Genomic DNA, 26,015 nt, shown 5'->3' with positions numbered 1-26,015 from the left:
CACAGTCACCCACACCTGGCAAGCTCACTAAGCCTCTTCTGGCAAGCTAATTCCCTTCGGGTTAGCCTGCAGATCTCTACTACGGTGGTCGGCACAACAGTACCTATGTACCTTATATGCTTACTCAAAGTTGTTTATGGACTGGTAGATACCTTACATACATGCTAGAGAAGCATTAAGGGAACACATCACCCAGAAAAGACCTGGTCCTATTCTAGTCTCAGTGGCCCCGCGCAGTGGGCAGATCTGGTTAAATGTATACCTACCTTAGGTAGGCCGGTAGGTTGATCTTATGGCAAGGCCGTCCAGGGATTCAGGTGTATGCTACTGGAAATCGTGACACTGCGAGACGGCATTCGACAAGACAGCATTTGATGATAGCGCAGCTCGGCTGTAAAGATACATGCTAATGCCACCTAAGACACCAACCCCAAAAGCAGACCGAGTCTTGTTCCTGGAGGTTTACCGTAAAAGTATCCTTATTTCGGAGACTGCTTTCAGCAAATGCGAGGATGTGCTATATCTCGACTTGATGAAGATTGTGATTCTCGCCAATTCATATAATACCTTCGACGTCGACATAAGAAACGAATTGTGGCATGACATCATTGCACGCGCCCGTCTTGTCGAGTGCTATGAATGTTACTCTTCACATACGGAGAATAGGCGAGGTCAGAAAGTGTGGTCCAATGGTGTTCCGCAGTCGTCAAGAAAGCTTTTCCGACTCTGCCTATTCTCTCGGGGCTCGCAATCATTGAAGAATCCGAGCCATTGTTCTTCCTATTCTCGCCACTCCCACGCGCTCGTATGTATCGGGCGTAGTTCCTGATCTATGCAGCAAGAGCATGGTAGGATGGTCCCGATAATTCCAGTGCTTTTGGAGCATGCACTCCATTGCCCATACAGTGTTCCTGCCACCTTCACTGTTCACGTCAAATGCACCATTAGCAATATGTCTTCCCTCGAATCGTAGATCCCATGGATACCACGAGCTGTAAGCCTTTTCCACGACTTCACACGGACGTCGAACCTTTGCAAGAGCAACGATCGCTCCCAGGTGGTCGTCCATTTTTGGTTCAAAGGCTTGCATTGACAAAAGTTGGGGTACTTTTGATGCCTAAACCTCCGGACGGGAAATGGACCTGCCCATTGATTGAGGCCCATGACCACGTAGGCGCAATATACTGACTGTATCTGCTTGCCCGGCTGCTATCGTGCGGATTCCAAAGCGGACCTCTTAAAAGGTCATCCCGCCAAATTCCTGCAAGATAATCATTGTTATCAGTGCATTTCCCCATACCATGAGCGGCTCTAAAAGCATGAGCGAGACCAGACAAGGCCGGCAACACGTCTGTTTCACGGCTGAGATCACGAGCAGAGTACCTTGACGGCGTCACTATTTACCACGTATATGTAAAAATCAGTGCCAGCGTACCTGGAAACTGTGCTGTATCACGCATCAACATCAAAGTGTGACTCGGAAGCTCCAGCGGTTTGCTCGAGCAACTAGCCCCCCCCCCCCCCCCTTATACTCTTTTTCATCGCTCAGACATGTTTTTTTTTTTTGGGGGGGCCTTTTTCGAGGCTATCTGTCAGTCTAGATCCAAAACTTACCCCAGTGTGAAATATTTAATTTTGTGATTTCTGTTGCCCTGTTAGCGAAAGACCAGACTCATCTTAGCCCTCGTGTTTCAACCATGAGGTCCGGTAACGTGGATCACGGGGTGGCTCATTTCCTTCCGAGGCGTCAATCACACGACATTCCCAAAACAACTTTCTTCCTGTAAAATGCAGCACACGTTTTGATAGGAAGCGGTCCTGAAAGGTCCAGCCTCTGGTATTCCAGCGAACTGTTTCTATGTTAGAAAACCAAGACCCTTGTATCGCCACCCGTTCGCATGTAAGCTAGGAAGAGGAGGCCGGCAGGTTCGGCGCGAACGTCCTTGTGGTAGGGTATACTGATGGTTGTCTCCTGCGACCGCTTTAGGAAACCATCAGTACTAGATATAGCGGAAGTTGCAGCTATAGTCAGATAGGCTAATCCATAGACATCGTTCATTCTCGCAGCTTCCCTTGCCCAGTCCGCTGGGTCATCTTGAATGATGCACAAAGCATCAATCCATAGAAAGCGCAACTGCAGCTTCCGAACAATGAGAACTCCACCTGAAAGTTCTGGGGCAACATGTTCAGAGGTATCCCACCTAACATGTCTTTGAGGGTTGATTTTCAATGTCCGAGCATGCTGGCGCGAATCAAACGCGATTAAAGATCCCCAGCAGTGACTGAGGGCCACATATTCTCCTGACTCCTTTGAAGTGACTATTAGACGCGGATGTTGTGAATTGTCTGCCGGACCAACGTCTATGACGCGTGTTGGTAATCTTGTATCACTCTTGTGGCGGCATTCAATATGTAGCGTCGAGCAAATGCTTAGCCATCTAGAGATCAATAATACATTGGCGTCGGATAGAGTCTCCATGTGGGGCTTTTTCCGCCTTATGTTCCCTCGTAGAGACGCTTCAGAATCTAGACACCATGAGCAAAGGCAACATCAAACCATTTTCCCACTTACCGGAATCCGCGTACACTGCAGACCATACCCAAGTAAATTTGGATTCAGGGCTACTAACGTTGCGTCGTGGAGGATACGGCCAGAATCCAAGGGACAGAGTGTGAACACCACCGAGAGACTGGTCGGTTGCTTGACTCCGATCACGTTCAGTCCAGTCTTCTTCGGTTGAAAAGACTGCACGGTCGACTGTCACCAGGCCATTCCATCCGGATGTGGGCCACTTGGCGCGAATTTCTGGGTGGAAATCGCTCTCGGCTTCTGCTATCTTCTCGTCTTTGTGCTTATCTTGTAGAGCATGCCTCAAGAGGCCATAAAAAGCACATTCCTTTCCGAGAGGAAACCTCGAGTGCAGGAAAGTTCGGGTATTGATCGACGCGATTATAAGGGATGCTGATCCTACCCAATTTGTTTTCTCCATTGTGAGGACTGATGAACTTGCAATGAGCGCAAGGCGCATTTGGTAGTATGTCCATAACGTGAGATGTAGGTTGCAACCTTAAGAGTTTCCTCCCATTCGAATAACTCGGAAGGCACGAGATATTCAAGCTCACAAACGCGGCAAGGGTCTGTGCTTATTTTGCTGGATCAGATTGTGGACTTCCTTGCCAGCAATGGGCCGCTTTCGTTGCGAACGTCTACTGCCTCTAATCGCTCTATGCCGAATGTCACCTTCCCTTTTTATCACCAATTTAGTGAAGTGCATAAAGATCTTCACTGTTAAAGAAGGCGATGCTCAACTGGTCTAGCTCCGACTGATTATATCTGCGGTGTAAGCTAATACCCTAGCAGTGCTAGCCTCTTTAATGCTTGAATTCCGACACGGCGAACCCACATTCTTTCATGGTAGAGTAATATGCTATCCACAAGTTGAGCCTCCTGCAGTTGTGAGCTGAGATACATGATCGTAGCAAAAGACAGCAAAATTCAATCAACATAGACACGTCCTTCGAGTAGACTTGATCCATTGCCTGAACCACATTGCACACAGCATTCCCGTTGTTAGGTAGCCACGAGTACTGTTATCGTCTCTTACCAGCATTTTCACTGGCTTCTCTCTCCTGGATACTCTTCATGATTGAAGGAATGGTGATAGTTGTGAAGAGCAGCTAACTACCTTTTGACCATAGGTACTAGTCTTATCATCTTAGAAAATCTACCCGTCATGCTCGAATCTAGGACTTACTTATTGAAAATGAGCCACTGATGTGATACATATGTGAGCTTTGAAGGACTGGCGCATTCCAGGGCTCTTGGCGCCAGCAACGATATTCCTTTGGCCTCATCCATTAGCATTCATGCTCCTTTGTACAACAAGCACCGCGTTAGATATGAAGACAATGATCATAGCGGCGCAACCGGAGATCACTAAGTTAAGTAGAACGATTGATGTGTCAAGAACGACACAGCGCATAAGGGTTTGAATCAAACGGCAGGAATATATACAGAAGAAGGGAGGAGGAGGATTGATGAGCACATTGCCGATAGTACAACAAGGCTTCAATTAAGGCATGGGACGGAACACGATACTTCTCGAACAGTATCAGTGTGTCGGTCCGTCGAGGAGCACGCCATCTTTCTGGCTTGAAGAGAGATTCTAGGGTTTGTCGTTTTACACACTTGCCTATTGGCTCAGTAGGAAGAGAAGTGGCAGAGCCTGGGAGGAGGAGTAAATAAGAGTGTTTCGCAGTGTACATCTAAGTCTCAAGGCGCAATATAGGTCCATACGAACAAAGTGTGAAACTTTCACCGTAGCATCCGAATTAGCTTCTATGGATAGGACGGAGAAGCCTAGCAAAATCTTGTCTAGACGACGTCTCCTTCTCCAACGTTCGTTACCCATCCAGCAGCAAGCATTTTGAAGTCTGCGGTTGTAATCAACTTCCTCATAACGGCACCAAGGGGCAGTGATGGATTCTGGGCGGCAAGCTTGCGTTTTCTTTTAAATGGCGCCCTTGCACGGTTGCACAGTTCTCGCCTGCGTGGCTTTGTAGCCACATCGATCATTATCCTCGAAGTACTCCACCAGGCTGAGCGTATCTCGGATTGTCTAACGCTTCGGAATATCTGGCTTTTAGTCTAACGGTCGTCACCTCCAAAGTCACTTTTTGTGGGCTTCGTAGTTGTCTGTATTTGCCTGAGATGGCCTGGCCCTTTTCCTCCACATGCTGCATCTTCACGGACAGGGGAACTCTTTGAATCCGCATCCTGAATTTTTTTGTATCAATGTTGTTGGATGGAGTTGCCAGTATGGAGATTTTGCCTGAAACTATAGTTGTGTCTTCTCGTTGAAAGCACGAAATGGTGTGATCTTTTAGCTCCTGAGCATCTGTATCAGTAGCTGGATATTCATAGGACGAGACCAAAATAGTTTCGCAGGAGGTGGGGATAGTATACTATTAGTGCGTGCATACGACGCAGGGCGCATGGGAGTTGACTGGGTGGAATTGAAGCTATTAGTCCGGCTCGACTAAGCGCGCATCGCTGAGTGACCCGAGAAGCAAAAGAGCATAGCTAACCTCTATTAAGAGGCCTTTGAACACAGCTATCGAGCAGCTTAAGACTCGCGGATTGCCGGGTCGAAGTTTTAGCTGGCCGGAGCTGCATTGCCCGAATGATCATCCGGACGCCATTCACTTGCTATATGAATGAATTAGCGTGATTTAAATTCAATCGCCTAGGTTCTTTGGTCCAGTCGTTTGAATTCCCGAAATATTGGATTCCCGTTGCGCTAACCAACTTTCAGTGTCGACTAAATTCACTATCTACAAACTATACTCGCTTTCACACCATATGTTCATCTTTGGAGACCATAGTAATGATGGTTCATTGCGGCCAATCACGCTAAAGGTCAAAAATGGTATAACACGTCTCCCACCAGTGGGAAGTCGACCTACCTTGGGTTTCAAGAGCGGTGTGGATGGACTCTGAATTATGGAATCCCACTTAGAGCGGAACCGACAAACTACGCCTTCCCTCCTTCCTACCTACCTACCTACCCTCCTTCGTTCGCCCATCTTTTTTTCCCATTTGCCTTTTGTTGTCTTTCAATCGTATCACTTTACCAGTGCTTCTTTATTCTGCTTCCCTTCCAATTTTGTTTCTGCCTGTTCCTTTTCTTGCGCTTATTAAAAGATTTCTCTACCTTCTCGTTTGTATTCTGACTTACGCTGCTGCCACGATTTTACTAATAGGGTTCATTATCGCCATCGTTGACCAAGTGGAGACTTGTAGAGTACTGTTCTTTGCTCATTGTAGCCTACCTTGAAAGTTGAGCGGTGCTACTGACTGTCCGACAAGTCAAAATCAGCTGGCAAATGGAGATGACTTAGGCTGATTTGAAGGCTCTTTAAATTCTATCATAGCGTACAGTCGAAGATTTAAAAACTAGGTTTGCCAAGAAGGTGCGTACATCCTCTCATGAATGCATGTCCTCATGTGGCAGCCTTTTCATTGTCGTGCCCTACTTGGTGTCCCCGTTGCCTCCATCCGCCTTTTCCATCGCTGTCTTCTTGCCCAGCAACTTCCCCTTCTCTTCCTTCTCCCTTATAACGGCTAGCTCCTGCTGCAGCTTCTCCACCTGTTCGTCTGCTCTTTTCAGTTGGAGTTCCAGCGCTCTGGACTTGTTCTCCGATTTGCCCTGGGCCAACAGAGCCTCCTTGACCTCCGCGCGGGCAGTTTCCGTGCGCTTGTCAGCGTCCGCGAGAGCGCGTACCAGTTTGTCTCGTGATTGCATGACTTTCTCTGTTGATTGCATGTAGATCTTCTCGCTGAAACGGACGTTCTCGAGATCGTTTTTGGTAAATGCGAGCTCCTTCTGGACTGCCGCAAGACCATGTTCTAGCTGCTCCTTGCGAGCCTTTCTCGCCAAATTTATCGCAGCTTCAGCGAGCTTTCTCATCGTATCTACTTCTTCTCTGTCAAACTCCTCCTCTTCAAATTCCTTTGAGGGTTCGGGAGACGGAGATCTTGCTGTATTGGGGGACCCAGGAGCGATAGGGAATGGTTCGGACCTGGTCTTCAGAATCGACTTGGGTTGTTGATACTCGCCAAAGGAAACGGCTATTTCGCTGTCAGTGTATGCATCGAGAGGTCAAGGGCCGCCTTTTCACTGACCTTGGACGGTGTGCGCGAACTTGACGGTGTTTCCGCTGCGAAGATGTGGAAATCAGCCTCTCTTGTTCGAACCAGCAACACGAGTAGTGAGGTGGCTTTAGGGGCTTGCAAAGTGGATCTTGCGCTGTGAAACGCAGTATGGCATGGGAAGAACTTGCTCGGAAGTGTACATACCTCGTACGACGAGTCTTATTCTGACGCACCGGCGGCGTCTCATCACTAGATCCCTCCTCCGCCTCCTTGCGCTTGTTCGTCGCTCGTGGCATTGTGTTATCGGTAAGGAAGCTGGGATTATGATAGCGAGGGGGCTGGAAGCTTGCAACAGTATTTATGTATTTAGGGTGGTGTTTGAAGAATATCAGGTAGTGTTGTTAAAGACACATGTGTGATTGAAACCTCTGCAACCGCTCGCTAGACCGGTCAGCGGGTGGCTTTTCATGTGTTCTCTGTGTTGAGACAATCCTTCAAGCTCACGGGACACACACCTCCACCCTTCCCACCATTCAATTCTCTAGCCTACTATGGTCCACTCCAGTCGCTACGGCACTTTCGAGGATTACCACCACCCAACTCCGCCGTCAGGTCTACCAATGGCTCCTCAGCTTCTAGAACCAACGACCAAGATAAACACTAAGAATCTACTCGAGAAGTGCAACGACACGGGAATGGCCCTACCCTATGAGCATGTCGCTCTGTCTTGGAAGAACCAGGTTAATCTGGAGTTTTGCAAAGGCCATGCCGTAGGCTGGATGTTTCTCAGTCAGGTAAGCTTGGCTCGTAACCTCGTCAATGCACCTGCAGAAGCTTCAAGAGACTGACCATCGCTGTACAGGTACACCGCGAAGAGGTTATACGATTCGGTCTCACCGTGGGAACCCGGAAGATCATGTCGCATGGATGAACTTGGTTTCCCTCATCAGATCACAATGGAAACGAAGGACCAGGCTTGGTAGTGCACGGCGGCGCTCAGACCCAGAAACACGCAGCAACAGACTCGGCGTGATTGTTGCCAGAGAGAACCATTCAGGGACCGAGACCATTTTGGTCTCAGAAGTGCTGTTCTACTCAGGAGCGGCTATGCTTGGTTGTATGGGACAAAACAGAAAGCATGGCTTTTGGTCGGGTGCCAGGGCAGCGTTTGATATCCGTGGGGACGGCAATCCAATGTTCTGTTCGAAAAAGCCAGCTTCAGGAAAGGATGGGCCCGCCTCGGAATCAGCTGTAACGCGTCCCCAAAACCACGCAGGAAAGGAAAAAATGTGAGTGTTGCTAGAAAGAAACATCGAGGGATCTGGGTTAACGGATTCCTAGGACAGCACCAGTCAAGATCGAACGTGTATAGGTCCAATATGCTACCAGGTACAACAGCTCGGCTCTCGTTAAGCAGGTGAAGAACCTAACATCGGGTTCGGCTTTGGCTTAGCACATGAAGGCTAGAAGATTGAAGGACTTCAAAGACGATGGCAAAGGTGTGTATCTTCAAAGAAAGGAAGAGATGTCGACCATGGTTTCCTAGAGCCAACGCAAAGCGACAGGACAGACCCCCCTTCTTGTACGGCGTGAGCGCTCAGACAATCGGAGAGCCAAATCAGACATTCGGAGAGCCAAAAATTTTTCCCCAAATTATTTTAACTCTCCCCAATTTCATATCCCATTGGGGTATAAAATAGAATAAACAAGTTTGGTAAAATTTTTCCCCAGCAACGCCGAATTACGATCTCACGTTCCTTCCTGCGATCCCCTCCAACCTCCATACTCGCGAATAGCACAACGAAGAAAAGAATCAGATCAAAAGTCAGAGGTCCCCGGCAGATGGTCACTACCGAGAAGGAACGAAAGAGCAGAATCACATTCGCGCAATGACGAGCAGAACGGAGGCATTCAGATTGTGACAAGTATCAAGCGCATCGTCATCGCATTCGGATGATGTTGGTGTCGAAACTTCCCAGGCATGCGGCTGTAGCCATCGAAGATCGGTTGGCAGTCCTTTCTTATGGCAGCAGCTGTGGAAGACGTACCGCCAACAAAACCGCTCGTAATCGTGCGGAATTCTGTTGTCGGAATGAAAGCAGACCAAGATGGTTGGTTATACACATGAAGCGGCTCGAACATCAAGATTCACTCGATCAGGCCCTGACGGCTATCGAGGAAAAACCGAGATTGACAATGGGTTCTCTTGGGCCTCGTGGGGAGCGTCTTGAGAGGTGGCACGATGCGTATGCTACTCGGTCGCAAGTCAGAGACTGGGTACCAGACAGTGGAACGGATCGTTGTGTCTTGGAGAAGGAGATGCTGGCTATCACGAAATACCAGAAAGCAAGATCATTCATGATCATGTGATCCGCCGGTCGGCAGCGACCTACTAAGATCGGAAGACCAGCCACCACCTACAGATGGCAGGTTGAAAGACGTGAGGTTGTCCGGAGGAAAACTCTATGCATACGTTGATGCGGAGCCTCTGCGGTGGTGCTTTCTTACAGTCTCAGAATCCTGTAAATGGTCAGAACCTTGTGAGTAGTGGATAAAGTGTCATTGCAAGAGGCTTGCTGCCAATGCCACCGTCTCTGGTCCTGCATACAAGCTTGATATGGACAGTACAAGCTACCTCAACTACACTCCCTCCTTTTCCCGACACGTCCAGAGCTTTGTTTCAGAAAAACCTCATCCAAACATACAGTGCCTACCCTTTGAAACGAAATGCCAGCCCTGTATCTGCGAAGTGGAAGGTGGCCGGTGCGCCTTGCTTTCCTCCAAAATCTTGCCAGGCAGCCTCGTCGAAATGAAAGGCGCCAACGTCCTCTTGCTCTGCCCGGAGATGCTGACCTGGAGTTTCTTTCTCTTTTCTAGTTGATTCAGCTTGGTCCCTGGTGTCTTGTGTCTTCTGCCGCTTCCCTGCACAACCATCATGGTTATGCTTCCCATGCTCTTCGTATCTCACCCAGTCTTCACCACTACCATTCCCATCTTCTTCGCTTGCAGCATCGTCGCGCTCTCGCTTTTTGTCTTCTCGCAGAATCTGTTTGGCCTCTACCCTCGCTTTCGCAACCTCATAAGCGCTTCGATAGTCCGCTGCCAACGCGCGGTACGCCGCTGGGGTGCACTCATTGGTCTGAAAACCACACATCATTCAGCGAAACCTCTCTAGAGATATGGCTCTTGCTCTTATTTACCTCCCCAATCTTCAACTCTTTGTCCAAAGGGTCCTCAAAATGATAGACCTTCGTGACGACCGCCACCCAGAGCTCTTGCATCGTGAATCTTGAAATGTCCTTGAGTGGATTCGCTTGCAGAACGCTCTTTACGAAGTCCATGTAGTTGACTTGCTGTAGCGCGAGAAGCGAGACCCTTGGGATCACGTATTCATTCCACTCGTTGTCCTCCATAAGGATACAGCCGGGCCAGTACCGCTTCTGAGCCCGAGTCGGGTTTTGTCGAGCTTTGCTGAACGCATAGAGCTCGGATTGGTATTCTCGTTCGAAGAAGGCTTTCTCATCTGCACGCTTTTCCCAGTATCCGTTGTACAGCGGGCATTCGACCTTCAGAGTACGCATCAGTACTTGGATTATATTGGTGCATATCCCACTTGGATGATTACCTGAGCCAGAAGTTCATAACTTTTGGGGTCATCCGCCGGATAAAGTCTTTGTATCAAACGCGTCCATTGCTGATCGACTCTATCTCTCTCGAGCTCGCGCCCTCGCTCTGACTTGTTGTTCTTCTGCGCAGTGCGTGTAAATGCTAGAATGTTTTGGTTGAGCTCCTCGAAGTGGCGCCTAGTATAGCGTGGGGTAATTATTGGTTTGTCGACCTGTTTGATGAGCTTCTTCTTTTTACGCGATTGTTGTTGATGCAATCTGCTTCTCCGCGGAATGGCGTCAGAAGGTGTTTGAAGCTGACGAAACATTGTTCTAAGAAGGGGAACAAGTGGTTGTGTGTGGTCCGAGATGTACGTTGAAGGAAAGGTAAGGTAGTTCGAGAACGATAGATATCTCCGAGACGAAATGCGGGCAAAAATTACGGCACGTGACGTATGTACTGAAATGTGTTGAAGATGGCACCGGGCCGCGGTCTCCCATAGACCAGATTAGGCTGCCGGCATCGCGTCTCGACAGAGCTACTCCAATTATTTAACCCACCTCCCACACGTTCATTCTACCTGCTCCACAGATACCCACAAATCCCTGTCGACCCTTTCCTTTACGGTCATACAAAACTTTGTTAGATTTGCCAGAATGCGTACTCGTGGCGGTGGTGCCCGAGCCACCCACAAAGCCCAAGATGAGCCAGCTCCTGGGGTTCCGGCCCCCTTGAAGCTCAAGATGGGCTGTCATCTTGCTCAAGTCAACTGGACCAAAACGCACTTCGAAACCCTGAAACACACTATTATGGAGTTTGCTAATGATTTCTTACCCCAAAAGGCCCCAGGAACCCCAGTGGGGCCTCATATGGTGTCATGGCTAACCTTTCTAAGGGGAGGGAGTAATGTTAGAACAGCGTCTAATCCCAGCCCAAGGCCGGAGACACACAACGGGACGGCCTCAAAGAGTAGCCATGTACGCTATCAATCTATTCTGTTCAGGGAATCGGGAAGTAACCTGCGTCTTGAGAGGCTAGCCAGTCCGGGTTTCCTCGTTATAACCACCACCGTTGTCAGAACGAAACATTTGGGGGTAGTAGAAACTCTAACCAGGTAACGAAGTTTTATAGTAACCAAGTGCCGATCCTTGGTTTCAAGAAGTCTACCCATCGAAACGAGTCTTTGATCGGTCTTTATAGAGCAGTAGTAGTGGCCTCCTTGAAGCGGGGTAATGTTGATCCGCCACTAAAGAGGTCTGTGGGAACTATTAAAAGCATTTTCTACCTTAGTTATTGGTTTATGGCCGGGGTCTTCTTCTGTTTTCCGTAGGTCAAACCACAAAATGTCTTTGTGTGCCTATGATTTTTATTCCCCTATCATAGCCGGTAGCCTAGTAACGTTATCGAAATTCAGGTGGCCCAATGCTTGATGCCATTCAATGGCTATTGTCTTTCGGTGGTTAGCCTTCTTGATAACCGCGGCCATAGCGATCTCTTTGGCCATTGTAGCTTTAAATGATGTAGTCTCAGCTATAAAGTGTGTCTATCAGTTCTCCCTCAAGGATAGTATCGTCATTATCGTCATAGACTCTTAAACGGTCCCCCTTTCCGGTATAAGTGAGGCCGTTACGTTGGAACGTGCCTAGGGAGAGTAGATTTGTGATAGATCTTCGATATAGTGGACGTTTGCAAGTGTGAGCATGTATTCTTCGTCCTCGCCGTCGTTATTCTCAATGAAGGTCTTTAGCAGGGTATTGCCTACGGCAGTGGCCTCCAGTATCCTTCCGTCAGCAGTCTCGACTGGGATAGGGTTTTCGAGGGGTGTTGGTTCCTCAACGAAATAGGCTTCGGAATATGTCATGTGGAATGAGGCTGCATTATCGAAATACCAGCCGTCGTTATGTGATGTCGTGACAGCCTTCGCCTAGGCCGCCCTTGCTATTTTTGGTTTTTCGGTGGATCCGGTGGAGGTAGGCTTGCTAGCCTTCTTCTTCTTCTTGAATTTCTCGATATGGTCCTTGTTCTTTTTAACCCACTCAGCGGAGGCCTGGTCGGGGTTGGATAGTTAGCAAGTCCTATTATGGTGGCGACCATAGTTGTCACACTTGGGCTAGGGGTGTAATTGTTGTTGTTGTTGCGGTTATTGCCGCCGTTCCCCTTGTTCTTGTTGTTTGTGAACATGGCCTTGCCATTGGAGTTATTGGTACTAGTTAGTTTCTGACGACGTTTCCGATCAAGGAGTTGTTTGACGATATAGTCGAAATCCGGTTTTAACAGCCTTTTATTGGCGTCTTTGCCTCGGCCGTTTAAGACGATTTCCACAAATAATTCGTAAGAGGAGGAAGTCTATAAAGGAAGGATGTTGTGATCTTCCACGTGTAATAGTAGCTTAACTCAGCGAGTTTTGTTTTGGTCTTTTTGATTGTCTTAACGTACTTAGTGACTCCTTTATAGTCAGCTAAGCTTGCACGGCTAATGGTCCTCCATAGTACTTCACGGGAGGTGTATTCTTTGGATTTGTATGCACCTTCGAGTGCTTTGATTATGTTGTGTATATTATGGATACCTGCGATGTGGTATAACCACCTGACTCAAGAGATATACGTATGTTGCCTTCAATCTATGAGTTAGCGGACTCTCATTTATCGTACTCTTCGTCTCCTTGTGGCTGGGTTAGTGTTCTAGCGAGGATCGAGTGTATTCCAGCTATCTAATAGCAACTATACACCGTTTAGTACCAGCGGTCCCAATTAAATGCTCCCTTAAGCGTAGGGATATTGACTATCGATAAGGGTATAGCGAATTTAAAGATCTTCTTGGGCCGTGACTGTTTAAGCTTTATCTGATTTACCTTCTGGGCCTATAGGTCATATAATTCCTATAACTCCTCTGGTGTGGGTGTGATAGGCTGTTAGCCTTCACCGTCTTATTGTCCTGATTTGCCCATTGTGGCTAGAAGGACGTGTGTGTGTTTTTTGAAATTTGATGCAATTGGAATGTTAATGTATCACCAGCATCAACCGGGGGCTCATAACCTCTCAGCGTAGCACAGCAGTGGTGATGATAGAAAGCGTATAGATTCAGTGGTGGGGCCATCAGCTATTATGTAGCTGATGGAGAACAAAGCACTGCTATCTATGGCTAGCTACATGAAAGGAACAATGATGGAATATGCATGGAAGGATGTAGAAGGGACGCATGCATAGAACATGGAAGGAACTAGACACGCTGACAGATTTCTCCCTCAAAAGTGTTTTGGGTTACTGGAACCAGCTCGTTTGGAACTTCTACGGCGAGGGAAACCCGACATGTAATAAGCTAGAATCTCAAGTAAGCTCCCCTCAAAGATAGGCTCAAATCGTACGGTTGGACTGACTTCGTGTCTTCCGATAGGCCGAATCCCCCCACTTCCATGGGTTTTGCATCAAACGTGGATTGCTTGAAGATACCTGGGAGAGAGATGAGGCTGACCGCGGTTTCCGACCGAGTGGGCGTAAAGTCACTCCCAGCGAGAATAAGAGATGGCCTGGCGTACTCATTATGGAAACATGCCCTGATCTCACGACCGTGACCAAGGATCATCGGGAGTTCTTGATCCCTCTCATCGGGCTCCGCGCATTGAAACATGTGCTATACAAGAACTTTGTGCGCTCGGTCCTGGAGGCAAACCTAGGTCTAGAAATCACATACTCTGATATGCAGCTCCTGTGGGATGCGATTGTCCACAAGAGTTATCATTTCGTGTGTACTTGTGAGAGAAAGGCGAAGGTAATGGAACTATGTACTTGATGCCCGTAGAGACTCAATTGAGGTATAGTCGAACTGATGTTCTTGATAGAGCATGGCCGTAGACGGTTATTCTGAGGAGCAGTATGAGCGGCTCGTTCGCGAAGTACGCAGTGTCCTCCAGCACACACTTGGAGCCAAACGTCCGCATCATGAAAGCAGCTCTGAGGTACGCATGATATACGCAAAGGATACGCGGCTACTTGTTGACTGGTTCTGATAGCACGATGCGGATGATTCGGAGCAATCGCCGAGTGAGCAGCGGAAGAAGCGGAGGCAAAGGAGTAAGAGGGCACATCTTTTGAGGCCCGGGCCCACATCTGGTCTATCAAGTCAGTCTCACAGTTTTAATTCCCCTAAAAGTGTATCTCCTGACTTTCGCACAGGCTACGCGATTGCCGCATCTCAATCTGGCCCCGCCCCAGACGAGTCACCATCTCAGAAACCAACAGTGTTTACCAAGGCAGCTGTCCTACGTCGTACGTCGCTCTAATTTTGAGTTCCAAGAGCAGGCTACCGGGCCCGAACTCAACAGCGTGCAGATCGGTCAAGGTAGGGGGAGTGGGTCAGGTGAGAGAGCTGCTCTGAGCGAAGACCGTGGGGTACTGAAATGATTCCAGGCTCGAGAATGATGCAGACGAAAAGGAGCGGTGAAGAAGGTCTGGGGGTACGAGGCGGATTGGCTGGACGAGGCGTCTTGAAGTCGGATCGATGATAGCGCCTCCGGAAAAAAGGTGTACGAAACTCGTACTTTAATTTTGCGATAGTAACGATACTTCCAGAGGGGTCTAAAAGTAGAGTTAATAAAAGGACGCATTGTGTGTTAGGATTTGTATCGCTTGAAGCGATGATTTGCAGTAATGAAAAATAATGCAAGGTTCCGGCTACAAGGTAACAGAGACGATCATCTTAGGGCCTGTAAAACAACTATGCTTTTTTTACTGTCGATGGATCTAGAGCATGACAGCTCTGCAATGTTCATCGCTTGAGACTGTAGAGGCGAATGGGCTTTACTCTAGTATCGTGGTGATTGCCCAAGTTTGCACGCCCAGAAGTTAAATGCATTATATATTAAAATAAGGACCAAATCTACAAGAAATCGGTAGCTTTGCCCCAGGGGCTGAGTGCAGGGGTCTAGAGATTGATCGAGCGCGTTGAACCGTTCTCATGTTAGTCACCTGCGATCGATTTCTTTTTGCACGGTTCGAATCCGTCAAGTTTCGATTTTGGGTTTTCCTTTTTTTTTTCTGTCTTGTCAGTCAGAAGCACTTTTTACGTTTTATTCCTAATCATTACATGAACTCACGCATGGAATAATATTATTAGGCAGTTGTGGTGCTCTGATAGTTATAGGGCGTGGCTTCCTTGCAGGCTTTTGCAGCTAAAAAATAAAATTTTTTTTTTTTGGTTTTTTTTGGTGGGGGTTTTTTTTTTTTTCCCCCTTCCTTTTTTATAAAATAATTAACCCCTCCTCCCCCCCAGAACTCCTCTTCTTCAAATCTCTGAGTACTTGACTTCCCGAGAAGTTGGCTTCAGAGCTCGCTTAGCCGTGTTGCAAACTCTTATTTCTACCCGATTTGCTCGCTGAAGTGAGTGAATGAGTCGCATGCCTAGAAGGAGATTGTGATCTGTGTAGTTGGTGCTCTTTGTGTCATTGCTTCTGTCACCCCATTGGCTCGAGAATGAATCGAAGACCCTCTTGGCAAAGTGTACAACACTACACAGCTTGCCCAAAACTTGGGGCTCGATATTCCGTGACACTGATAGCAAAAAGCCTTCAAACTCACCACTCCATAGTATTGAAGGAAAGAAAGCAACGAAGCCTCGAGCAACAAGTTATGAGAGCTACTTATCCTAAAGCTAGTTCAAGTTTACTTTTTCGTATTATTCTTTTTACCAACTCTATATATAACGCCAGAAACTCCTTGTGGAATTTATATTGCTGAGATAGCGTTCCCTTATACCGTGTAACTTCTGATGATGATACACGCGTGCTAGAGGATTTTGAAGACTCTGCACCTTATGGAAAGATTTTTATATGCCCTACGACGGTACCCGCTTTCCGACGGCTCTTGCTCAGCCGCCGATGACGATTCGCCAAACGATTTGCCTGCTGGGACCATAAACGGCGGGATCGAGCTTGCTGTTTCAGACATGCTATCAGAGCGCATTCAGGAGGTTGAGCATTTGAGGGCGAGTGGGAGATGGGTCCTTGTTGGTCAACATTGCTAGATCGCCATCAGAGCAAGGTGTCAGGAGGTAGAACAGAGTTGTGCTCTTTCGCAAAAAATAGCTAACCTGGAGAAACTTAACTTGATGATTAGATCCCAGCCGTGAATCATTCTGTTGCTGTGCTTTCAGCGCTGCCATGACCGACTTTTGGGATTCATAGTGCAGAGCGCTCAACGCTTTCGCCGCCCTACTGTTTTGACTAGGGGTATGAACGGTTGTATGTGGAGGAAGAAGAGATGTACACTGGGGACAATGTAGGATTGTTGGAGAACGATCGACTTTCCCGAGACGAGACACGTGAAGAATTCAGCATGTGACGTGCGCATTGAGAGGTGTTGAAGAAGGTGGCGGGGCTCAAGCTCAATATCGGGAAGCTAGTTGCTTTTTCACGGCGTCTGACAGTATCGTCACCATTTTGCCTCTTCTCAGGGTCATATCTTTGCATCTTGCTTGGCAGCCTTTGTCGCAATGATTCCACCCCGCAGCTGCGGATAAGGTTCAGGGTCGTGATAGCAAAGTGTTGAGCAATCTGGAAAATTGCCCCCTCTCCCGACGGTAGGAAGCTCTTGCCGCGTCCCAATCGGACATTTTCACACCACCATCAACAACACACACACTCACGGTGATTCAACCTCCTCAAACCTCAAAGGTTCCCCATTATACCCTCTCGCGATCTGCGTCTCGTCCCCCCAAGGCTCAATATGGGAAGAGACAAAGGCACAAAAGCTGCAGGAGCTACAGAGGATGGAGGAGCTCCAACCTTGCAAGACCAGAACTTCTACATTGATATGGCTCCACTCGAGTTCACCAGAGAGCAACTCGTAGGGCCCAAGAGCGGCATAACTCGGTTCGCAAGAACTCACATGAACAAACATGATCTCGCCGGTCTGGAACTTGGCCGAAGGGATGTGATTTCGATGTGGTGGCTCAACGCGGGAAAGGTTTTCCCTAGAGGTGATCCCAAGCGTGAGGAGATCATGGACCAGGTATGTGATTTGACCAACTCGAGTGAATTAAATGGCTGACTTGCGGTCCCTACGTAGGTAAACAGCCCTCTATTCCACGAATTCTGGGCTAGACACGCCCACGATCCGGAGTACAAGGACGAGTCTCGAGCCTTTCGGAGGGTCGAGCGCGTCGTATCCCGCGAAGAAACTCAACGATATCCAGGCTATCTTATGATGGAGAGTGATAGTTTGCAAATCTTGGTGCCCAGAATTCTGAGTTCTGCCATTCAATACATCACCTTCAAGGAAATGGTCCGCTGGGTGCTGGAGGCGAACCTGCATCAAAAAATCGAGCGCTCTGACATGGTGAGCCTATGGGATGCGATAATATACATCATATACCACTTCGAGTCCTCTGCAACCCAGGAAAAGAAGGTTCGTGAGGTATGTAGTTGCAGCCATAGAGGGTTGGAGTGAGAGGGGTGTGACTGACAAGCGATAGAGTGATGAGGTCAACAGCTTCACTCTGGAGGAGTATGAGCAAATTGTCAATGAGGTCCGAGAAATGGCGGAAGGCAATGGGGGTCTTGCCCAAGGCCACAAGCGCGTACACTCAACAACTCGCGATAAAGACAATGAAGATGGAGCCGAGCTTGACAATGTAAGTGATCAGCTCTTCGTGAAGCTAAAGAGGCGGAAGTCTTACTTGTGAGATAGGGAACCTCCTCAAGTAAGGGCCTCAGAAAGAGGAGATCACCCAGTCGTTCGGCTCCTAGTAAGGATTCTGTCTTACCGTGTCAGTATTAAGAGGCCTCATTCCCCGAAAATGTTCTATACTGACACCGAAGTAGCAATAGAATCCCCTTCTTCTCCGCCACAATCTGCTGGTCTGCCTCGGAACCCACCTCCAAAAGTCGCCCCACCCACCAAGAAGTCGCGCGCAAAGTCTCCGCCCACCACCAAGCCCAAGGAGAAGTCGGCCGGACCGAAGGTCGAGAATCAGCTGGAGAAAGAGCACATGGCAATCCAGGGTGCAAGGACGCCTGGTAACAATCCTTCTTGAGGAGATGAAAAGGCAGCTGCTGATGTGAATCAAGGTACAAGAATAATGCAGACCAAGAGAGGGACCAGTGGAAGTCGGAGGGGGCGAGGTACCTACGTATACGAGAAAACGGAGCTTTGACCCTTTCTTTGAGATGGATGTCGCATGACGGGCAGAACCAAAGATACGTCGAGTTGGTAGCGCAAAAGCTTAGTTGCAAGGCCTGTAAGAGACTTGTCATAAGAGTCGGGCTTAGGTAGCAACAGATCCAAGGTCCTATTTACTGTAATCAGCTTGGCGCTTGAAACCAAGATAAACTTAAACCCGATTATGAGCCTGCATGCCGAACGTGAGATATCGAGCTTGACTAACAGTAGCCAAAAGGCACCTGAACCAACCTACTACCCGCCGCCCGAATTCACACATAGCCCAGCGGCTAAGTGCGAAGAACATGCTGAGCGGTCGACCGTTCCCTAATATTCGCCGTGTGAGTTCACTTCAGAGATTCGAGTCCTCGAAAATAGTTAACTATTTTTGCTTTGTTTCTTTTTTTCTTTCCTTCCTTCGTCCTTTCTTCTTTCTTCCTCGCTCCTTTTTCCCCTCGGCTTCTCAGTCGCAGCTGCAGCGCGCGGAAAGCGTCTCTGTGACTTTTTGTTCAAGCTCTGTTGGCGAGTGTGGCGAAACAAGATGTTGAACACATGCCGGCAGAACTCCGCCAACAGGCCAGGACAGCGAGAAAGGGTGACCCTGCATAAAACAGCAATAGGAAATCGAGCTTTAATGTCCCCGAATGACATCAATCACGACGCAAAGATATAGGTACTGAACGTTAGGAAGCAACCAAAACTCAAGTAAACGGATTATGAGAGCTCCTCATTCCGACGCCAATCCACGAGTACTACTTTATGACTTCTTTGAATGACCCACTTTGCCCATCAAGGATGCTCTATTGGTGCTGAAGTGATAGCAATTGCTGAGATCTTTTCTGTTTCTTCGCCCTAGGCTATCGGACAGAGAAGGGAAGGAAGTCGCTAGAACGATTCATTTCCATTGCGATTACCGTCAATCTGCTTAGGCGGTACCGCCGAATCATGAACACGTGTCAAAACGATGAGGATTCTTGCCAGTCTATGAGCGAGAAGGGTAGGGGAAGGAGACGAGGTTGGGACGAAGTTTTTGCAGATCTTTGTCCTCACCGAATGAGTTGATTTGGATACGACCGCCTTATTTCTGGACCAACGAGCCAACGTATGGTCATAACCAAGCCCTGAAAGGCGCATCTCATCTATCGCTAATTACATCGTACATATTCCCTTAGCTACCACATAACTTTTATCCTATACGCCGACGATATCCCTCAAACTACATACTCCTCCTCTCCCCAAGGACAGATCTCCGCAGCCTTGACTCTCCATACCTCAAACCCCTTTGGCGAAAAGCGGATGAGCATCCGGCCTCGCCTTCTTCACCTCCTCTAGATACTTCTGCCAAGGCTTCGCGAGCGCCGTATAGTGCATCACCTTCACATTTTTATAGATATCCTCCAGAGTCGCACTCAAGCGTTTCCCGCGCTCTTTCAATTCGTCTTTCCAGACTTGCTCTTTGTGCACCTCCTCCACTGCATCCCTGGCCGCTTGTATCATCATCTCGCGTCTTGCGGTGGCGTTGCGGTATTCGGAGAGGAGGACTTGATCAGCCTCGGAGAGATTGCGGGTACTATTCGTAGAAAGCGGGCCTTTGAGTGAGTGAGGAACCCCTATTGGTGGAGGATCCGGAGTTGGCGGCAATTTTCTCGAAGGTTTCCAAGAAGAGTCTCTTGGAGGTTCAGAGCCTTGCCACCATTTTGGGATGCTGTTCGTTTCCCATTCGCTGTTGAGAGTGCAGTAGTCACCTGGCAGTACCATGGTCGTTTCGCCAAACATTTTGTTCAGAAGATCCATGTCGAATGTGTCATGTTTGATGGTTTGGAGGGCAAGTTCCATGCGGCCCCAAAGTCTGTCGCTCAAACTAACGAGGAGGAATGCAGATGTGAAGCCAAATGAGCCTTGCCAGTAGGCACGAGGAGCTGCAAGGTCGACGGCTGGGAGGAGAAAGACGTGGTCGAGGGATTGTAAGATGATTTGGTCCGAGTCGAGGATGAGGACTCTTCTTAGTGAGGGTATATATTGATGGAGACGGAATCCCACGAGCTTCAGAAGAACGTCGGCGTAATAGGGGACATCGTCGTCGTATAGTGGTGGAGGTTCGTAGGGTATGACCGTCGCATTCTGTGCTGTGAAGCGAGTGAGGTATTCGGAGCTAATTATAGGCTTGACGAGAACTATGATTCGGTGGTTGGTGTGGAAGACATTGTTGAGCCGATCTATGTTGATGAGGACGGAGCAGGCATACTCAGCCTCGGTGGCGTAGAAGACATAAGCGTATGGACTAGGACCGAAGTCTGGCAGAGTCGTAATGTTGCCTTCAGGCGTGAGCCCCTGTACAGGCCCTACATTGGTGTCGTTGTGTGTTATTTGCGGTGTGATGTGGCCGGGACAGGAAAAGTCGTTATATTGATGTTGCATATTGGGTTGGCGTACTATCCAGAACCAGAGGAAGGAGAGAGTACAGGCCAGAGATACCAGAATCTTTCGTATAAAGTAATGAGCCACCATCATGACCTACTGACGACCACAGTGGTGGTTAAAAGATCGAGATAGAACATCCAGCAGCCATCAGCATTTTTGCTACAGGCTGCGCTTGACAGAAGCTATCAAATAGGTGCTATGGGTTGAGTCAAGTACCATAGTCACTCTTGCACCAAGTCCGTGGGTGCAACAAGCCCGTGTCCATACCAATCCAGCGAGACATTTACAAGGAAAGCAATATGATAACGCGAAGAAGAGAGGGAGATAATCGCGGTAGGAAAGAAGAGATCAAGTAATCGTCGTGCCACGCACTAAGCTGATGCGTGGCATAATCATAAGGGGAAGGCGAGCATCATATCTTCCGCACCATATGTAGTACCGTTAAAATTAGAACTTTCTGTCCTGTAGAACAAGGCACATGAAACGTAGCGTTAAAGCTTCGTGCTCTTCTATAAGAAGCTTCCAATGTCTCGAAGGGATTGTGCAAGGCTTACGCGCATAAGCGACCCGCCATATTTGTCTTGTCATAACAGCCAAAACCTCCCGCACGACGTTGGAAGTTCATCAAGCCCATAATATCTAGTCGTAAGTTGCATAGTAAGCCTCAGGCGCTCTCGTTGACGGTATGTTGTAGAGGGTTGCGCCAAAGGCGTATGTTGGTCGAGCAAATTCCAAGGGTTGTAGGGCTGAAAAGTGGCTGCGCATTGGGGCGGCCGCGAGAATTGTAAAAAAATTCCTATTTGGGGGTTTCAGACTAGGGAGTCAACCACAATTTGACTCTACCGTGTATACACTACATTAGCTGTTTTCCCTATATATTCGCGTGAGGACCTTACCTGATTTTTAATAGATCTATGTAGCTATAAGGCCTTAGTAAGTATAGCCTTCTTCGTAGAATAGTAATCTTAATAAATATCTCTATTTGTCTATTACGCAGCTATATAATTACTCTATAATCTACTATATCTCGAATTAGCTAGAAGTAGATACTACTAAAAAATCTCTTTTATATATATCTTAGTATTTATACTTCTAAAAATAATTAAGAGATAAAGAATCTTCTTATTCTTCGAGAGGCTATAAAGAAATAACGATATTACGTATTACGAATAAGTATCTTAAAGATCTAATTAAAGCTTAATTATTCTTTCTTTCTTATTTAATAAGAGATTTTAGAGCTTTACTCGAATAAATAGATTTAGCTTTCGAAAGATCCTTCGCCTAATTAAAGAAAGATATTATCTTCTTAAATAGATTTTATATATTCTTATAGATATCTATTTAAAATTAGCTACTTATAATCTTATTTAGACTTAATTATAAGAGAAATAATAATAGCTATTTAAAGGTCGCTAGCTAATAAAAAATCTCGAAAGAATATATATATAACTATATTAAACGCGTAATTATCGTTCTCTTTATAGATATTTAAATATAGTTATTCGATAATTAGATATTAGAAAGAGACGCTTAGAAAGTATATATAACGATAAATAAGAGGGCTTTATTAGGGCTATAGAAAAGATAAATAAAACTAATATTATTCTAAAATATAAGTCTAAAGAGAAATATAATAGCGAGGTCTTTTAAAATAAAAAGAAGAGATATACGTTAGATTTATATATTATTTATAATAATAATAAAGAGATTATATATCTTCTAGTCGGCTAATTAAATACCCTATATAATACGTATATCTTTATCTTTACGAGTCTTAGTAGAAGATTATAGAAGTATTTTACTTAGAATTAATATTTTCTTAATAATACGATCTATATAAATATTAGCTATCTTATTATATTATATAAGATATTAGAAACGAAAAATAGAAATAACTATCGATTTAATAAGAAGCTATTAAGTATTCGAATTAATATTAAATATATCTTTAATATACTTAAAGAGACGCTAGCTTAGTCTTATCGAACTAAGATTTATTTTTAATAATAATATATAATATAAATACGCGGTGCGTTAAATCGACTATTATTATATATTTTATAATCTTTTATTACGATATAATAATTAGTAAGAGAAAGATAAAGACTAATAAACTTCGAAGTAGAAGAAGAAGTATAACAATAAGTTAGCGAAGTTTATAAGTTAGTAGAGACGTAAAGATATTTAGAAAAGAGATTATATAAAGAGTATTATTCTAAAAAGAAAGCTTTAATTAATTATATTTATCGTAATTTTCTTTAAACTTATCTTATATATAAATTTCGATAGATAATAATAACGATTTACTTATAATAGCTTAAAATAAACTTTAAATAGTCGATTTTTATATTAAAGAGACTCTTCGATAAGAAGAATTAATACCTTCGATATTATATAACTCGCTTTAAATTCTAACTTTTTATATAAATTTTCTTCTTCGAATAAAGAAGATAAAGAGAGTGAAGAAGATAAAAGAAATTTATTAGTTGCTTAATACTTAAACTAAGTATTTTTAAATAATTTATATATATAAAAAATCGATAACTAGCGACGACGATTTACTTAAAATAAGTATAAACGAACTTTAAATAGTCGATCTCTATATTAAAGAGATCTATCGATAAGAAGAAATAGTACTCTTGATCTTATATAGCTCATCTTAAATTCTAACTTCTTATATAAATTTTTGTCTCTAAATAAAGAGAGTGGAGACGGCGGAGAACTTTTAAATTAAAGAAAAAAAATGTAATATTTATATATCTAATCGTCTTACTTCTAATCTTACTTCTAATTTTTTTAAATCTTTTAATTATAGAGGTAAAAAGTCTCTTACTATAGATTTAATCTCTCTTAATCTTACTGTTACGAGCGTACCCTTGACACACCACTCAGCCCTATGGCTAGCGGCCTTGGCAGGAGGCATCCCCTACTATATCATGCCTCCTTCCCACCTACATAGTTCGGTAGCCTTATTATCCTCGTTCTACCTCACCCATACTGGTATCGCACCTATGCTGGTCCTGACATTATAATAAGGCTCCTTCGTACCCCCCGGCGAAGAGAAATGTAATTCGGGCACACTCCATTCGAATTAGCGGACGAATTCAAAGAAATGCGCTGGCTAGGGATGCGTAATGACTGACATTTGACCCCTATGACAGTCATGTGACGGTCATACGGTGACAGGCCGTTTGACCTGACAAATGACAGCGCTAACCGTATACAGTAGGTATCTAACCGTGAAAGATATAAGGCTAACGAAGTCGGGCGTAGTAAATAGAGGCTTGGCGTTATTAATCCCTAGCTTGGTATGGTATCACTGGTGATACTAGATTTCAGCCCTAATAACCTCTGAGTCCTACCGTTTCCCTCGAATCTCACGCTTTACCTTACTACAAGCCTTTTGCAGTGCGGTCATTTGGCTATATATGACTGTCAAATGACCGAGTAGGTCTGACCTGACGTCACGTGTCATATGACACATCCGCATCCCTAGCGCTGGCAGGGGCTTTGGCAAGAAACCAAGTTGAGCCATCGTATCCCTGGGTAAGCCCACCAGACGGGTAACTCGATTTCATAGCGAATCGGACTCGGCAAACAGTGGTCGAGGGATAAACAAGGCATTGGACCATTCGTACGGCTAGCGAATCGAAAGAAATAGTTAACACCCCCACACTCACAGTGAGCCTGCTACAATGGCAGCAAACGTACGACCTCTTCATTGAGCATGTCGACAACATCATAGTGAGCCTGCTACAACGGCGACGGGAACAGCCCCGAAACGACACATATCGACCTCTTCACTGAGCATGTCGACAACACACATAGTGAGCCTGCTACCAAATGGCATTCAACACATTCGATTCTTCCCAACCTCCTACCTCCCTACCAGACCCTACGAATCGAAGGAGATAGAACGGAGGATGGATTTTTGATGGCAAGAGCATGGGAGACACAGGGCAAATCTACAGTGTAGCTCCCAGGCCAGGCTGCCAACGGGTGTTGGAGGTGAATGCATGCGTTGGATTTTCTTCAATTCTACCGAAGGACTATGGCAAGGAGAAGAACTCGGGGAATCTTGCTGGCACGCAGGCAAGATATGGCCAATATCTCCAGGATCTCTGCAGGACAATACCACTACACCTCTGCAAATCGTCTCCGGTCGAGGCCTACACGGACTATGGATGTTTGGAGACACAGGGCAAGCAATGGGCGTGCATCTCCGGTCTACCAGCCATGGGGGCCATGGCTATTGAGAGGGGGGGGTAGTGTTACGAGCGTACCCTTGACACACCACTCAGCCCTCAGCCCTATGGCTAGCGGGCCTTGGCGGAGGCATCTCCTACTATATCATGCCTCCTTCCCACATACATAGTTCGGTAGCCTTATTATCCTTGATCTACCTCACCCATACTGGTATCGCACCTATGCTGGTCCTAACACTTACTATAGAAGAATTATATATTATTAATTTCTCTACTTCTAATCCGCCTTAAATCGTATCTTCTAAATCTTCGCTTATATCTCTATATTCTAACGTCTTATTATATCTCTTATCTATTCTATCTTAATTATTATATCGATAATATTACGCTATTAAGTCTTAATCTTCTTTACTAATTATTCTTTATCGCTTAATAAAAGTATCTCTATAATTACTTTCGTAGGCTTTTTTCGCTTTTCCTTTATCTTCGTAGCGGGGATTTCGAAGCGAGAGATTATTAATATATACGTGATAAGATTATTCGCTATAGATATATTAGAAATAATCTTTAACTAAGTTAATTAGATATTCTTTAATTACTACGTATTCTTTAATTAATTAAATTCTTTTAATACTTTCTTAAAATCTAAATTTAAAAGACTATTATTTAGAGAAATCTTTTAAATATCTCTAGTCGATAACTTATTCTACTTAATTAATATATTATCTTTATTATTATCTATTATAGTATTCTTCTCTTTATTAAAAGACTTCGAATTCGTATAATTAGACTACTTAGATTCGCTTAAAAAGAGCGTTATAACGTTAAGATTAATATTAAAGAGAGCTTCGAAATAATAATACTATACGTAGTACTTAAGAAGAATTAACTTAATAATCTTAGTCTTAAAGTTATTTACTAGATTATTATATTTATTTAAATTCACCCCTTAATCTATTAATTTCGCTTTATCTC

At 45.8% G+C, this 26,015-nt stretch overlaps 11 protein-coding genes across 11 annotated transcripts; 6 read left to right on the top strand and 5 right to left on the bottom strand.

Annotated features, from left to right (window-relative positions):
• Nucleotides 1–1,861: 1,861 nt before the first annotated feature.
• HO173_008093 (uncharacterized protein) lies at nucleotides 1,862–2,990 on the bottom strand (the record flags this gene model as incomplete). The annotated part of the gene is made up of 2 exons (XM_037309993.1): nucleotides 1,862–2,526; nucleotides 2,573–2,990. 2 exons carry the CDS (start codon nucleotides 2,988–2,990, stop codon nucleotides 1,862–1,864), a joined length of 1,083 nt encoding a protein of 360 aa, XP_037163290.1.
• Nucleotides 2,991–6,032: 3,042 nt separating this feature from the next.
• HO173_008092 (uncharacterized protein) lies at nucleotides 6,033–6,951 on the bottom strand (the record flags this gene model as incomplete). The annotated part of the gene is made up of 3 exons (XM_037309992.1): nucleotides 6,033–6,631; nucleotides 6,686–6,720; nucleotides 6,860–6,951. The coding sequence occupies 3 exons, from the start codon at nucleotides 6,949–6,951 to the stop codon at nucleotides 6,033–6,035; spliced, it is 726 nt and encodes a 241-aa protein (XP_037163289.1).
• Nucleotides 6,952–7,206: 255 nt separating this feature from the next.
• On the top strand, nucleotides 7,207–8,027 carry HO173_008091 (uncharacterized protein; the record flags this gene model as incomplete). Its single annotated transcript, XM_037309991.1, has 3 exons — nucleotides 7,207–7,444; nucleotides 7,518–7,944; nucleotides 7,997–8,027. The coding sequence occupies 3 exons, from the start codon at nucleotides 7,207–7,209 to the stop codon at nucleotides 8,025–8,027; spliced, it is 696 nt and encodes a 231-aa protein (XP_037163288.1).
• A 752-nt stretch (nucleotides 8,028–8,779) lies between these two features.
• HO173_008090 (uncharacterized protein) lies at nucleotides 8,780–9,025 on the top strand (the record flags this gene model as incomplete). The annotated part of the gene is made up of 1 exon (XM_037309990.1): nucleotides 8,780–9,025. The coding sequence occupies one exon, from the start codon at nucleotides 8,780–8,782 to the stop codon at nucleotides 9,023–9,025; it is 246 nt and encodes an 81-aa protein (XP_037163287.1).
• A 340-nt stretch (nucleotides 9,026–9,365) lies between these two features.
• Nucleotides 9,366–10,589, bottom strand: HO173_008089 (uncharacterized protein; the record flags this gene model as incomplete). Its single annotated transcript, XM_037309989.1, has 3 exons — nucleotides 9,366–9,794; nucleotides 9,856–10,221; nucleotides 10,281–10,589. 3 exons carry the CDS (start codon nucleotides 10,587–10,589, stop codon nucleotides 9,366–9,368), a joined length of 1,104 nt encoding a protein of 367 aa, XP_037163286.1.
• Nucleotides 10,590–10,812: 223 nt separating this feature from the next.
• On the bottom strand, nucleotides 10,813–11,016 carry HO173_008088 (uncharacterized protein; the record flags this gene model as incomplete). The annotated part of the gene is made up of 1 exon (XM_037309988.1): nucleotides 10,813–11,016. One exon carries the CDS (start codon nucleotides 11,014–11,016, stop codon nucleotides 10,813–10,815), a length of 204 nt encoding a protein of 67 aa, XP_037163285.1.
• A 2,443-nt stretch (nucleotides 11,017–13,459) lies between these two features.
• HO173_008087 (uncharacterized protein) lies at nucleotides 13,460–14,050 on the top strand (the record flags this gene model as incomplete). Its single annotated transcript, XM_037309987.1, has 2 exons — nucleotides 13,460–13,591; nucleotides 13,655–14,050. The coding sequence occupies 2 exons, from the start codon at nucleotides 13,460–13,462 to the stop codon at nucleotides 14,048–14,050; spliced, it is 528 nt and encodes a 175-aa protein (XP_037163284.1).
• A 52-nt stretch (nucleotides 14,051–14,102) lies between these two features.
• HO173_008086 (uncharacterized protein) lies at nucleotides 14,103–14,540 on the top strand (the record flags this gene model as incomplete). Its single annotated transcript, XM_037309986.1, has 3 exons — nucleotides 14,103–14,216; nucleotides 14,271–14,379; nucleotides 14,434–14,540. 3 exons carry the CDS (start codon nucleotides 14,103–14,105, stop codon nucleotides 14,538–14,540), a joined length of 330 nt encoding a protein of 109 aa, XP_037163283.1.
• A 2,440-nt stretch (nucleotides 14,541–16,980) lies between these two features.
• On the top strand, nucleotides 16,981–18,289 carry HO173_008085 (uncharacterized protein; the record flags this gene model as incomplete). Its single annotated transcript, XM_037309985.1, has 5 exons — nucleotides 16,981–17,265; nucleotides 17,323–17,670; nucleotides 17,729–17,887; nucleotides 17,944–18,022; nucleotides 18,078–18,289. The coding sequence occupies 5 exons, from the start codon at nucleotides 16,981–16,983 to the stop codon at nucleotides 18,287–18,289; spliced, it is 1,083 nt and encodes a 360-aa protein (XP_037163282.1).
• Nucleotides 18,290–19,686: 1,397 nt separating this feature from the next.
• HO173_008084 (uncharacterized protein) lies at nucleotides 19,687–20,832 on the bottom strand (the record flags this gene model as incomplete). The annotated part of the gene is made up of 1 exon (XM_037309984.1): nucleotides 19,687–20,832. One exon carries the CDS (start codon nucleotides 20,830–20,832, stop codon nucleotides 19,687–19,689), a length of 1,146 nt encoding a protein of 381 aa, XP_037163281.1.
• A 3,948-nt stretch (nucleotides 20,833–24,780) lies between these two features.
• On the top strand, nucleotides 24,781–25,104 carry HO173_008083 (uncharacterized protein; the record flags this gene model as incomplete). Its single annotated transcript, XM_037309983.1, has 1 exon — nucleotides 24,781–25,104. The coding sequence occupies one exon, from the start codon at nucleotides 24,781–24,783 to the stop codon at nucleotides 25,102–25,104; it is 324 nt and encodes a 107-aa protein (XP_037163280.1).
• Nucleotides 25,105–26,015: the final 911 nt, after the last annotated feature.

This window comes from Letharia columbiana (assembly GCF_014066305.1).
Source record: "Letharia columbiana isolate WasteWater2 chromosome Unknown Sc0000027_s0, whole genome shotgun sequence".
In the NCBI taxonomy this organism is placed as follows: Eukaryota; Fungi; Ascomycota; class Lecanoromycetes; order Lecanorales; family Parmeliaceae; genus Letharia; species Letharia columbiana.
Note: the sequence above shows the minus strand (reverse complement) of the source record. Positions and strands in the feature narration are given on the sequence as shown.